A 12,730-nucleotide genomic window follows, 5' to 3' on the forward strand; every position below is an offset into this window, starting at 1 on the left:
AAAAGTTTGCCAACCACTACTGTAACCCATAACTCTGACTTATTTTTTTCTGTATTTGAAATTATATTTCTTTTCCATTTCCCTCTAGAACTAAGCTCTGCCCAGAAGGGGCACTGTCTTGTTTAGCCACATCAAGCACCCAAATAAAAGGAGGTACTAAATAAATTCCTGGGGAAGAATTAACTGAGAGCTCACCCAGTACCTGGCATTATAGTAAGATCTTCATGAATATTAGTGGATTTAGTTATCATCCATTTAGTTATTTGGGATTATCATTATTCATTTTACAATGAGAAAATTAAGGTTTAGAGAGTAGATGTAAGAGCTAAGATTGAAACTCAGGTTTATCTGATCCCAAAAGAATGTATTTTTAACCACGATACAACGTTATAATTCTTTTTAAACTAGTCTTTCTATCCAAGGAAACTGAACATTTTATCCTTTATTCAAATTTCCCTGTAACTTGTAAAGTTGTATTGTTTTCTGCAAATAAGCACTGTGCTTTTATTGTTTTGGTACTCACTGGTACTTGGAAGTTTGGGCAGTTATTATAAACAAATTTTTTAAATTATATCTTCTGGTTGGTGTTGCTGCTATGTGAAAGCTATTTTTAAATAATTACTGTGCAATCAACCATTTGTTTGAACTCCTCTGATATAAGAATAATATGATCTTCTTGGGATTTCTAGCTACATAATCATGATTCAAAAATCACAAAATTTCCTCCTCCCTTCTAGTTGCTACATCAGTTACTTTAAATTTGTGTGTCTGTGGATTACCCAGAGGTTTTAGAACAATATTAACTCATAATGGTCAGTGAAGGTACTCTTGTTTTAATCATGATTTTCTATTGAAATGTCTCTAAATGTTTTACCCTCAGGAAGATACTGGCTATTATGTTCCATCTTTCTATTTTCAGTTTACCATGATGATTAAGACAAGTTCTTAATCTTATATATCAGGGAAGAATGTCTAATTTTATGAAATATCATATGGTTTTTCACCTCTGAACTAATGACAATAAATTAAAAGGTCTATATATGAGTTTTATATTGTTTATCTGCTGAAGAAGAATTTCACTCAAAACTTTATTTTTAACAAGTTATTGACTGAAAAACTCCATTAGAAAAATATATGATCTGTCAACTTGAATACTGCTATCAACTCTTTCTTCAGAGTTGTAAAAAATCTGTCTTATAAATTAGAATTTTGGAGTCAGCCAAAAACTGCAACTGTCAAATAGGAAAAAATAATGACTAATAAATAAACATTGTAAGAACTTTACCTTCTGAGGATCAAGCTTGCCCAAGACTACTTTCATGAAATCTTCATCTGAAAGTGTGATGGTTACATCAGCAGAGCCTTTTGCAGGGCCTTGATACACTTTTCCAGAACCAGTTTTCAGGTCAATAGCTGGGAAAAATAGGAAGAAACCAATATCAGCCATTTTATCTTTACAACTTGAGACTAAAATGAACCAGATAAATGCAGACATTTTTAATAGTTTCAGAGTTACTGTGGTATTTATTCTACATTATATATTACATATCACTTAGAAAAAAATTTTAAATCATTTATTTTTTGAGATGTCCTTTTTATAAAGAATATGATTTTCAAAAGAATCAAATCAATAATAGTTTTCCTTCATTGAAGAAGTTTACACAATAGAGAGATTTGAAAAGTGAATCAATGTAGAGCAATATAATGAAGTTAAGAGGTTGGAAGTTATATGATTAAGGTCTTTAGATTCAAATAAAGACTCTATAGTCAATAAAAGAAGAAAATGGAATTTTAAAACAATTGCATATTGGTTGGGGTTGGGGAAGGGAATGCACACTCATCACTTTCCAATAACTTGAATTCATCAAAGGTTCTTCCATATGAATTAAATGATAGTAAAATTAAAAATTTTAAAGTATTTCAATTAGTCATGTATTTATAAAATGCTTATTGCCCTAACTGTTATGAATAAAGGTTAAAATTAAAATCTTTTCCCTTAACTGTTTTGGACAGCAGGATTAAATGTCCCAGAAACAGGCTGGGTAACTGGAAAAAATATTAAAAATTTACCTCCTTCACTGCTCTCTGTATAGCATAGAGCTTTATGTTAAAGTTACATTTTACAAAGTTTTCATTGTCATACATGTGACCAAGACCACTCATCCAGAAAGGCCAATTCCACTCATCCAGCTTTAGCCTCTTGAATGTGCTTTCTCTACTATTGCAAAGAAGCTATGATCACATCACTCTCCCTAAGAGTGTGTAGGGAACTCCCAACTTAGGATCAAGAAAAGATACACACATGTAAGAAAAATTATATAGACTTGTTAGCCAAGTTCTGCTGCAAAGACAGAATTAAATCACTCCCACTGTCCACAGAAGATAATTTTGCCAACTAAACTAAACAAAACAAAACAAAACAAAAAAAAAAAACATGACTACTAACGGTTACCTTGGGGAGGAGAAAGGGTAAGAAGGGGAACTTTTTGCTTTGTTTCACTCACTTCATTGTTTAGTTTCTTCTATGGTTCTCAGACAATATGCAAGATACTAGGAATAAGGCGTGAAGAACAAAGGCTCTGTTCTTACTGGCACATACATATTACAAACATGTTTTTCCGTGTTATTTGTGTAGTTAAAAACAAAAGTAGAATAAGAGAAGGAGGAAGGCAGGCAAGGAAGGAGCAGGGAGAGACTAATAGGAGGGGGTCAGAGGGTAGAAAGGAAAGACTAAAGAAAAGCAAACCTCTGACATTCAACAGATACTGTTTTAATTTTTCACAAGTGAGTCTAAGGCCCACTGTATGCACTAGTCTTGCTCAGGAATAAAACCAGACTCATACAATCTTAATACTTCAGTGTGGAGTAAATCTCTTAGCTAATGAAGGCCCTTCTAATGAAGTGCTATCTACCTGCCCTCTCACTCACTCGGTTTTACTTGCTGCTTCACAGCCAGATTCTCATAAAGCAATAAAACTTTTTTCTGTGGAAAGCTAATAACTAGTGCTGATAAACAAAAAGAGGGCTAAAAAGGGGAAAGTTCTTAGCAAGAAGACTAGCCTCTGTCAGACCACCTCAGCCCAGCAAGGCAGAGACCACACTGGCCCTCGCTCAGGCAGCCCCCCAGCTCCTACATGACCAAGCACAACAGGCCTCAGAGGGGCCTAACCTTGAAAGACACAATGAAGATGCCTCCTACTCCACAGCCAAAACCAAGCCTTGTACCAGAACTGTCCTCATTCTCTGTAGACGCACACTAACTTGGTTGTTAAAAATCCCGACACAGACACACCTCTGCCCAGCGATTCACTGTTTGTGTTGTCTAGATGGCAAGATACAGGAAGGAGCTGGGAAGGTGGGCACAGTCGAGGATCTCTTGGTTGGGATGCATCTTTCAGGCCACTGAGCACAAACCTCTTGGCTTCTAGACTTGCTTAAGGGTAGTCACTCTGTGTAACCCCAGTTCCACAGGTGAACAAAGTAGCTGAGCCTGTTCTCTCTAAACAGGTTTGCATTTGCCATAATATGAACAAGGTTGGGACAACTGAAATGTTTAGAAAAACAGTTTAAAAACAGCTCGCAAAAAAAAAAAAAAAAGGTATTCCCTAAGTCAAGGTATTTAGTCACCTATTTTATGTCATTTAGCACCAAGATGCAAAAAAGACATGCCAACATGGAAGTATCTTCTGAGCCACCAGGGAAGTCCCATAAAAAACATCATAAGCCAAAAATCTTAGGTACTTTCTACTGCTGCCAGCTCTGATTTAGCTCAGTGACGCAGACTGCAAGAAAACAATTAGAACTGAAAAGAGATACACACAGTGTAGAATCAAATCAAAGACAGATAACTAAAGAGAATAATGAACACTTTCAGAGAAAGCTTCAAGATCCAATTTGATTGTTAGTTTTGATAAATTAGGACCGGAAGAAGATAAACAAAATAACAAATAAACAAAAGCCACAGGCATCAATTATAAGTAAGTACTAATAGGATTCAAATATTCCAATTTTGAGGTGGAATATAAGAAAAAACCCTTTGCCTAGGTTAATAAAAGGCAATTACTAAATGTAAGCATGTTTTCTAATACTGTCTACAAGGCAAGTGACACTAAGATAAGGTGAAAATATTAATTGGTTATTGAACTATATTTAATAAAATTATCATATTTGTTAGAATGAATCACTTGTATATTTTATAAATCTCTACAGAGTTCTATTCTGCCAACTGTGAGACACACAATTCCAGCAACTTTTCTCACTCTTGTCTCATACCTTTCCATGACCAGTATCTTCAAAAATTCTGTGCTTTATATTTATAACTCAACTTGTAATATAGTTTCACCTATAGGGAAAAGGTAGAATTCCGTCATAGATAGACAGAAGGAAGGACAGAACGAAGAAAGAAAGGCCAGTGCTGATACCTACATATCGCTGTTAATTGATAAAGATTCTTAGAAAAAAAAATAGACACTGAAATTTGGTGTCTGAAGACCACTTCAGTATTCTTGCCTTGAACCCAATGAACAGTACGAAAAGGAAAAATGATAGGATACTGAAAGAGGAACTCCCCAGGTCAGTAGGTGCCCAATATGCTACTGGAGATCAGTGGAGAAATAACTCCAGAAAGAATGAAGGGATGGAGCCAAAGCAAAAACAACACCCAGTTGTGGATGTGACTGGTGATAGCAGCAAGGTGTGATGCTGTAAAGAGCAATATTGCATAGGAACCTGGAATGTCAGGTCCATGAATCGAGGCAAATTGGAAGTGGTCAAACAGGAGATGGCAAGAATGAACATCGACATTCTAGGAATCAGCAAACCAAAATGGACTGGAATGGGTGAATTTAACTCAGATGACCAGTATATCTACTACCTCAGGCAGGAATCCCTTAGAAGAAATGCAGTAGCCATCATGGTCAATAAAAGAGTCTGAAATGCAGTACTTGGATGCAATCTCAAAAACGACAGAATGATCTCTGTTCATCTCTAAGGCAAACCATTCAATATCACAGTAATCCAAGTTTATGCCCCAACCAGTAACGCTGAAGAAGCTGAAGTTAAATGCTTTTATGAAGACCTACAAGACTTTAGAACGAACACCCAAAAAAGATGTCCTTTTCATTACAGGGGACTAGAATGCAAAAGTAGGAAGTCAAGAAACACCTGGAGTAACAGGCAAATTTGGCATTGGGATACGAAATGAAGCAGGACAAAGACTAATAGAGTTTTGCCAAGAAAATGAATTGGTCATAGCAAACGCCCTCTTCCAACAACACCAGAGAAGATTCTACATATGGACATCACCAGATGGTCAACACCAAAACCAGATTGATTATATTCTTTGCAGCCAAAGATGGAGAAGCTCTACACAGTCAACAAAAACAAGACCAGGAGCTGACTGTGGCTCAAATCATGAACTTTTTATTGCCAAATTCAGACTGAAATTGAAGAAAGTAGGGAAAACCACTAGACCATTCAGGTATGACCTAAATCAAATCCCTTATGATTATACAATGGAAGTGAGAAATAGATTTAAGGGACTAGATCTGATAGATAGAGTGCCTGATGAACTATGGACGGAGGTTCATGACACTACAAGAGACAGGGATCAAGACCATCCCCATGGAAAAGAAATGCAAAAAAGCAAAATGGCTGTCTGAGGAGGCCTTACAAATAGCTGTGAAAAGAAGAGAAGTGAAAAGCAAAGGAGAAAAGGAAAGATATAAGCATCTGAATGCAGAGTTCCAAAGAATAGCAATAAGAGGTAAGAAAGCCTTCCTCAGCAGTCAATTCAAAGAAATTGAGGAAAACAATAGAATGGGAAGGACTAGAGATCTCTTCAAGAAAATGAGAGATACCAAGGGAACATTTCATGCAAAGATGGGCACAATAAAGGACAGAAATGGTATGGACCTAACAGAAGCAGAAGATATTAAGAAGAGGTGGCAAGAATACACAGCAGAACTGTACAAAAAAGATCTTCACGACCAAGATAATCACGATGGTGTGATCACTCACCTAGAGCCAGACATCCTGGAATGTGAAGTCAAGTGGGCCTTAGAAAGCATCACTACGAACAAAGCTAGTGGAGGTGATGGAATTCCACTTGAGCTCTTTCAAATCCTGAAAGATGATGCTGTGAAAGTGCTGCAACTCAATATGTCAGCAAATTTGGAAAATTCAGCAGTGACTTCAGGACTGGAAAAGGTCAGTTTTCATTTCAATTCCAAAGAAAGGCAATGCCAAAGAATGCTCAAACTACCACACAATTGCACTCATCTCACATGCTAGTAAGGTAATGTTCAAAATTCTGCAAGCCAGGCTTCAGCAATACATGAACCATGAACTTCCAGATGTTCAAGCTGGTTTTAGAAAAGGCAGAGGAACCAGAGATCAAATTGCCAACATCTGCTGGATCATGGAAAAAGCAAGAGAGTTCCAGAAAAACATCTATTTCTGCTTTATTGACCATGTCAAAGCCTTTGACTGTGTGGATCACAATCAACTGTGGAAAATTCTGAAAGAGATGGGAATACCAGACCACCTGACCTGCCTCTTGAGAAACCTATATGCAGGCCAGGAAGCAACAGTTAGGGCTGGACATGCAGCAACAGACTGGTTCCAAATAGGAAAAGGAGTATGTCAAGGCTGTATATTGTCACCCTGCTTATTTAACTTCTATGCAGAGTACATCATGAGAAATGCTGGGCTGGAAGAAGCATAAGCTGGAATCAAGATTGACAGGAGAAACATCAATAACCTCAAATATGCAGATGACACCACCCTTATGGCAGAAAGTGAAGAGGAGCTAAAAAGCCTCTTGATGAAAGTGAAAGAGGAGAGTGAAAAAGTTGGCTTAAAGCTCAACATTCAGAAAATGAAGATCATGGCATCTGGTCCCATCACTTCATGGGAAATAGAGGGGAAAACAGTAGAAACAGTGTCAGACTTTATTTTGGGGGGCTCCAAAATCACTGAAGATTGTGATGCAGCCATGAAATTAAAAGACGCTTACTCTTTGGAAGGAAAGTTATGACCAACCTAGATAGCATATTCAAAAGCAGAGACATTACTTTGCCAACAAAGGTCTATCTAGTCAAGGCTATGGTTTTTCCAGTGGTCATGTATGGATGTGAGAGTTGGACTGTGAAGAAAGCTGAGCGCTGAAGAATTGATGCTTTTGAACTGTGGTGTTGGAGAAGACTTTTGAGAGTCCCTTGGACTGCAAGGAGATCCAACCAATCCATTCTGAAGGAGATTAGCTCTGGGATTTCTTTGGAGGGAATGATGCTGAAGCTGAAACTCCACTACTTTGGCCACCTCATGAGAAGAGTTGACTCATTGGAAAAGACTCTGATGCTGGGAGGGATAGGGGGCAGGAGGGGAAGGGGACGACAGAGGATGAGATGGCTGGATGGCATCACTGACTCAATGGACGTGAATCTGAGTGAACTCCGGGAGTTGGTGATGGACAGGGAGGCCTGGTCTGCTGCGAATCATGTGGTCACAAAGAGTCAGACACGACTGAGTGACTGTACTGAACTGAAATACATATTACATGTTTGGCTTCCTTTATCCCCTTCTGAATTAACTTTCTATAAACACAAATGTATTCCAGAAGGACAAACACCAAAAATGTTAACTGTGAGTAGTGACATTATACATCTGTATTTCCCACTTTATACTTATATATACCAAAATTTACATAATGAAAATACAGTCCCTAAAAGGAATAGGAATTGTCATATTAAAAAGAAACCTGTATGAAACCAAAATCACTTAAGCAAAACTTCAAAATTTTTTCTAGGAATATATAATAGAAGATGGTCTCAAAAAGTTTCAGTTGATTTAGAGATACATCTTTAATTTTTTGGTATTAACAAACATTTACAGTGATCTTTGGTTGTAATAAGGAATAAAACAGTCTGATTTACATGGTACTTAAACAGGCACTCTAAAACAGTAATCTTAGAATAAAAGCAAAAATAATCTACAAAATAGTAGTTTCTACTGTGTAAGTAAAATCCTAAACTTAAAGACTTTTTTCTTAAAAAAAAAGTCTGTATAGACACATAATCTGCATGATATGTAGTGTACAAATTATGAATGAAGATAGTTCATACCATCAGCTGTGGGACTTGCAGAAGTACAGCCTACAATCCTTGCTTTCAGGTACCACCATAGTATACTGCTATACTCATAGTAGTATACTATGAGAAGGATTACAACCAGGCTTGAGATGGGCCTAAAAGTTTATATGGTCCTAGAGTATAAATAAGCCAGTCACAGGCCACTTCATGGAGCCCCTCAGCATTCCAGGGGCTCCTTAGCCCATCTTAACTACATGAGATCTCACTGTAATAGTTCACGATTATGAAGGAAGGGGAAAATCCTTGAGCTAAAAACTATTCTGAATGCTCCCTATACCACATTGATAGATAGATGCTTGACTACAAATAAAAGGATCCTATCACTTGGGACTTCAAGACAAAACACATGAAAATCCAAAAATTTTCAGCGAATGTTCACTGGGATACCGTATTTCTCCAGCATCTCTAGAGATTAGAATATATTATAAAATAAACATATAGTTAGAATATAAAGAAAGAATGCTCTACAGATCAAAGTAAGGCTAGAATAGTCTATAAAATAAAGGTAAAGAAACGATGGTGAAAGTTTATTAACAGCATGTTTCATGATTCATAATATGAATGGCTGTCAGCTATGGAATGAATGTTAGTATCCCTCCAAAATTCATATGTTGAAACCCTAATCTCCAAACAATGATGGTATTTAGAAACAGCTTTTTGGAGGCGATTAGGTTTAGATGAGGTCATAAGAGTAGAGCCTCCATAATGGGATTAGTGTCTCTCTCTAAGAAGAGACATGAGAGAGATGATCTTTCTCTCTGCCTTGTGGGGAAACAGTAGGAAGGAAGCCATCTGCAACCCAGGAAGAGGGGTCTCTTCAGAACCCAACCCTGCTGGAACCCTCACATTGGACCTTCCAGCCTCCTCACTATAAGAAAGTAAGTTTCTGCTCTTTAACCTACCCAGTCGATAGTATATTTGTTAAAGCATCCTGAACTGAGATACCCTCATTGTTAGAAGCAATGGCTTCTCAGTCTGTATGATTGACGATGAGAAAGAGAATGGATGTATACTCACTTCACTGTCCTTTCACCTATAGAGAAACACAGTAAAACCTGAAAAAGCTACACATTTTTCTGTCATGACATAGACACTGGATACTTAAAAACGTGCTGACAGATCTGGCTGACTAGCAAAGTGAGTCCACAAAAGTGTTAGTGCTTTTATTATGTGGACGTAAAAAGAGAAAATTTTCTAATCTAGAAAAATATTTTTACTCATCTTTAGTAATTTCACCTTACCTTCCCCAACTTTACTTTAAGAATTAAATTAAAATTGGATCCTGCAGTCTTTTAATAGGCCACAGAACAGAAAAGTTTGTGCCATGATTAAGAATGTAGTTACACAACAGATACAAAAGATATGGCAAAAAATGTTTCTTCTCCCTTTCTCTCTTTAATACCTAACTTTTCTTTCTTCATAAAATGGTAGTAAGGTTCTTTTGGAGCTCCATGTAAGTGAATGGAAGCATGACTGCTTTCTCTCTGCAGCAACTTGGCTTATATTGGATACCTTGCCAGGTTGCTAATGGCACTCTGATAGTACCTTTGATTGCCAGTTTTATATACTGATAAAATAATTATGATTTTATACTGATAATTAAGGGTGGTAATCCAAAATGTTAATTTGGGGGAGGGAGGAAGAAAAATGATTTTAAAGCTGTTAAAATATAATGATAATTACTCAAAATTTTAAAATATTTCATTTAACTTGATGTACTTTATGTTTAAGAGGAATTTGAAGATTAAAGAAGCATACAGCTAAGGCAACTGTTTAAAGTACTAATTTTGGGTGTTACAATGAAATCTTCAAAACAGATTATTTTCATTTTAATTAATTTTTTTCATCTCTAAAAAACATACATGTCTGAGGGCCATGAAACCCATTGAACATGAAAGTTGCTCATTCAGGTCTGACTCTTTGCAACCCCATGGACTATACAGTCCATGGAATTCTCCAGGACAGAATACTGGAGTGGGTAGCCTTTCCCTTTCCCAGGGGATCTTCCCAACCCAGGGATCAAACCCACGTTTCCTGCATTGCAGGCGGATTCTTTACCAGCTGAGCCACAAGAGAAGCCCATGAAACTCGTTATTTCCCATTAAAAAAAAAACAAAACACCTTACTGAAGAAGGTACCTACCTTCAAAGAGACAGGCTTTAGTTATAACAAGGATACTTTATTCCTATTGACTAAGAGTTATCTTAGAATATTATAGGGACAGGACTTACTCCACTTGGCTGCAGTATTTTCACCTTTAGTGATATGCCACTCAAACACAGCACCAACTTTCTTTACCACCTCTTGCCCAATACCCTGTAGGCGGCGACCTATTTCTTCAAACACAAGGGTACTCTGAAGCCCCGCACCCTAGCAAAAACAGAAAAGATAATCATTTCATTTTAAAAGATATGTAAAAAATGACTCAAGGGGAAAAACTATCACAAAATCAATGGGCAGTAAGGTAATTTTTTTAAAAACCTGTACATAAATAAGGCAAACTGGTTTTTGTTACCCTACTCTTCTTTCACACCTTTCTATTTATTTATGTCATCCAGAACCTCAATCCCCTTAATAAAAGAATTTTACTTTTATCAGAATTCAGAAGTAATATTTTACAAGTAGACTAGGAACTAACTTAACAACTTATATCCTAATAGACTTCAGCAGGAAGATACTGGACAAATTAATCAACTTCTGTGATCTCATTTCTTCATTTGTAAAATGAGACTAAATTACATGAAACTTGAATTTCTTTCTAGCTCTAAAATTTCTTACATTTTTGATCTTAGATTCTTTTTAAAGAGATTTTAATTTTCATTCAGTTATGTGATAATATGGCTAATGAAACACAAATATCATGGATTTGAAAACTTCAGCATTACAAAGTTAATATTCTGGAGACAGAATATAAATATTTTTATTAATTTCAGCATGTTAATAGACAGTACTACAAATGTTTTAATAAATAATATATGCTACTGCTTTTATATATGCACTGAATACTTTATACAAATTTTTAAATTGAAAAAAAGGTACAAGATATTTAACTTTTTAGCCTTTCTCCAAAATACTATTTACTTAAGATTTCTTATTAAACAAGTGATTTATTTACTCTAAAACTAGAAAATCAATTATATTCTCTTAAAAGATACTCTAGTATCACCACAAAAAAAGTTTTTTAGAAATTTGTAATTTTCAAAATATTCCTTTTCTTCCAAGCAGTTCTGAATTAATGGTCTCTAGTTCAAGAATTGTTCTTGCCTGGAGAATCCCAGGGATGGGGGAGCCTGGTGGGCTGCCGTCTATGGGGTCGCACAGAGTTGGACACGACTGAAGTGACTTAGCAGCAGCAGCAGCAGCAGTTCAAGAATTAAGAATCTTTCATAGCTCTGAATTTCCTAAAGTAGACTGAACACTCTTAAAGTGATCTCAACTGAAATTCATAAATCAGGCTATAACTTGGATGCTGTGCTATGCTTAGTCGCTCAGTCCTGTCAGGCTGTTTGTGACCCCATGGACTGTAGCCCGCCAGGCTCCTCTGTCCATGGGAATTCTCCAGGCAAGATTACTAGAGTGGGTTGCCATGCCCTCCTCCAATGGATCTTCCCAAGCCAAGGGATCAAACCCAAGTGTCCTGCACTGGAGGTGGATTCTTTCTGTCTGAGCCACCAGGGAAGTCCAAGAATACTGGAGTGGGTAACCTATCCCTTCTCCAGGGGATCTTCCTGACCCTGGAATCAAACCAGGGCCTCCTGCATTGCAGGCGGATTCTTTACCAGCTGAGCTACCAGAGAAGGCCATGACTTGGATATCAGTGGTTATAACCTACCTCAGATGGTGTCTTAGCTGAAATAGCAGATGCTGGCACAAGATCCACATATGCATTTGAAATGACGATGTCTCCAGTTCCTTGGACCTTATAAAGGGTATGGGGGGGAGGGGCGGAAAACAGCTCACTCTGATGAGGCCAATGAAAATGAAATTTTATTGTGAAACACTATGAAGTCTTTTAAAAGAAACTCACATTTTTCTTCATATGAAAGAGAAAATCATCCAAATTAAATAAATAGTTCATAAATTAAATGTCAAAAGGAATAAACCTGAAAGCTTACTGACTTACTAAAATTGTAATTAACCCTAACCATAGGATCTACTGAAGCCTTTCTCAAAAATACTTATGACCAGGTCCCATCTCCAAAGATTCCAATTTAAATGGTCTGAGGTAGAGTCTGAGCATTGGTATTTGGAGGATTTATTTTGCAATATAAGTTATGTCTAGTGGGGAGCCAGGATGAGAATTACTTAATTCTTATGAATAGTAAAAGGCATGGTACAAAATTCACAGGAGGCAGGGTACTCAAAGTGTATTTGTTTGGTTAATACACAACAAAACTGGGTAGAAACAGACCTTCTATTTCAAATAGGAACTATACACAACACAAAGTAAACACCTGAATAGCCTTTTTTCAGAATATTCATTAAAAGAACTCAAATTCTAATTCCTAATATGGCACCTAGAATTATTCCAATAGTATTCTTTTATAAAATTATGGTATTGCTAAAATGTAAAGGATAAT

The 12,730-nt window shown here is 36.7% G+C and overlaps 1 protein-coding gene across 1 annotated transcript in view; it reads right to left on the reverse strand.

Annotated features, from left to right (window-relative positions):
- Positions 1-12,730, reverse strand: part of HSD17B4 (hydroxysteroid 17-beta dehydrogenase 4) — a 99,286-nt gene that overhangs the window by 7,748 nt on the left and 78,808 nt on the right. The window contains exons 21-23 of the mRNA XM_068981483.1: positions 11,983-12,069; positions 10,382-10,520; positions 1,286-1,413 (exon numbers count right to left, since the gene is read on the reverse strand). Of these exons, the coding sequence (XP_068837584.1) occupies positions 1,286-1,413; positions 10,382-10,520; positions 11,983-12,069 (354 nt within the window). The remainder of the gene's footprint in view (positions 1-1,285; positions 1,414-10,381; positions 10,521-11,982; positions 12,070-12,730) is intronic.

The sequence above is a fragment of the Capricornis sumatraensis genome, chromosome 9 (assembly GCF_032405125.1).
Source record: "Capricornis sumatraensis isolate serow.1 chromosome 9, serow.2, whole genome shotgun sequence".
Taxonomy (NCBI): Eukaryota; Metazoa; Chordata; class Mammalia; order Artiodactyla; family Bovidae; genus Capricornis; species Capricornis sumatraensis.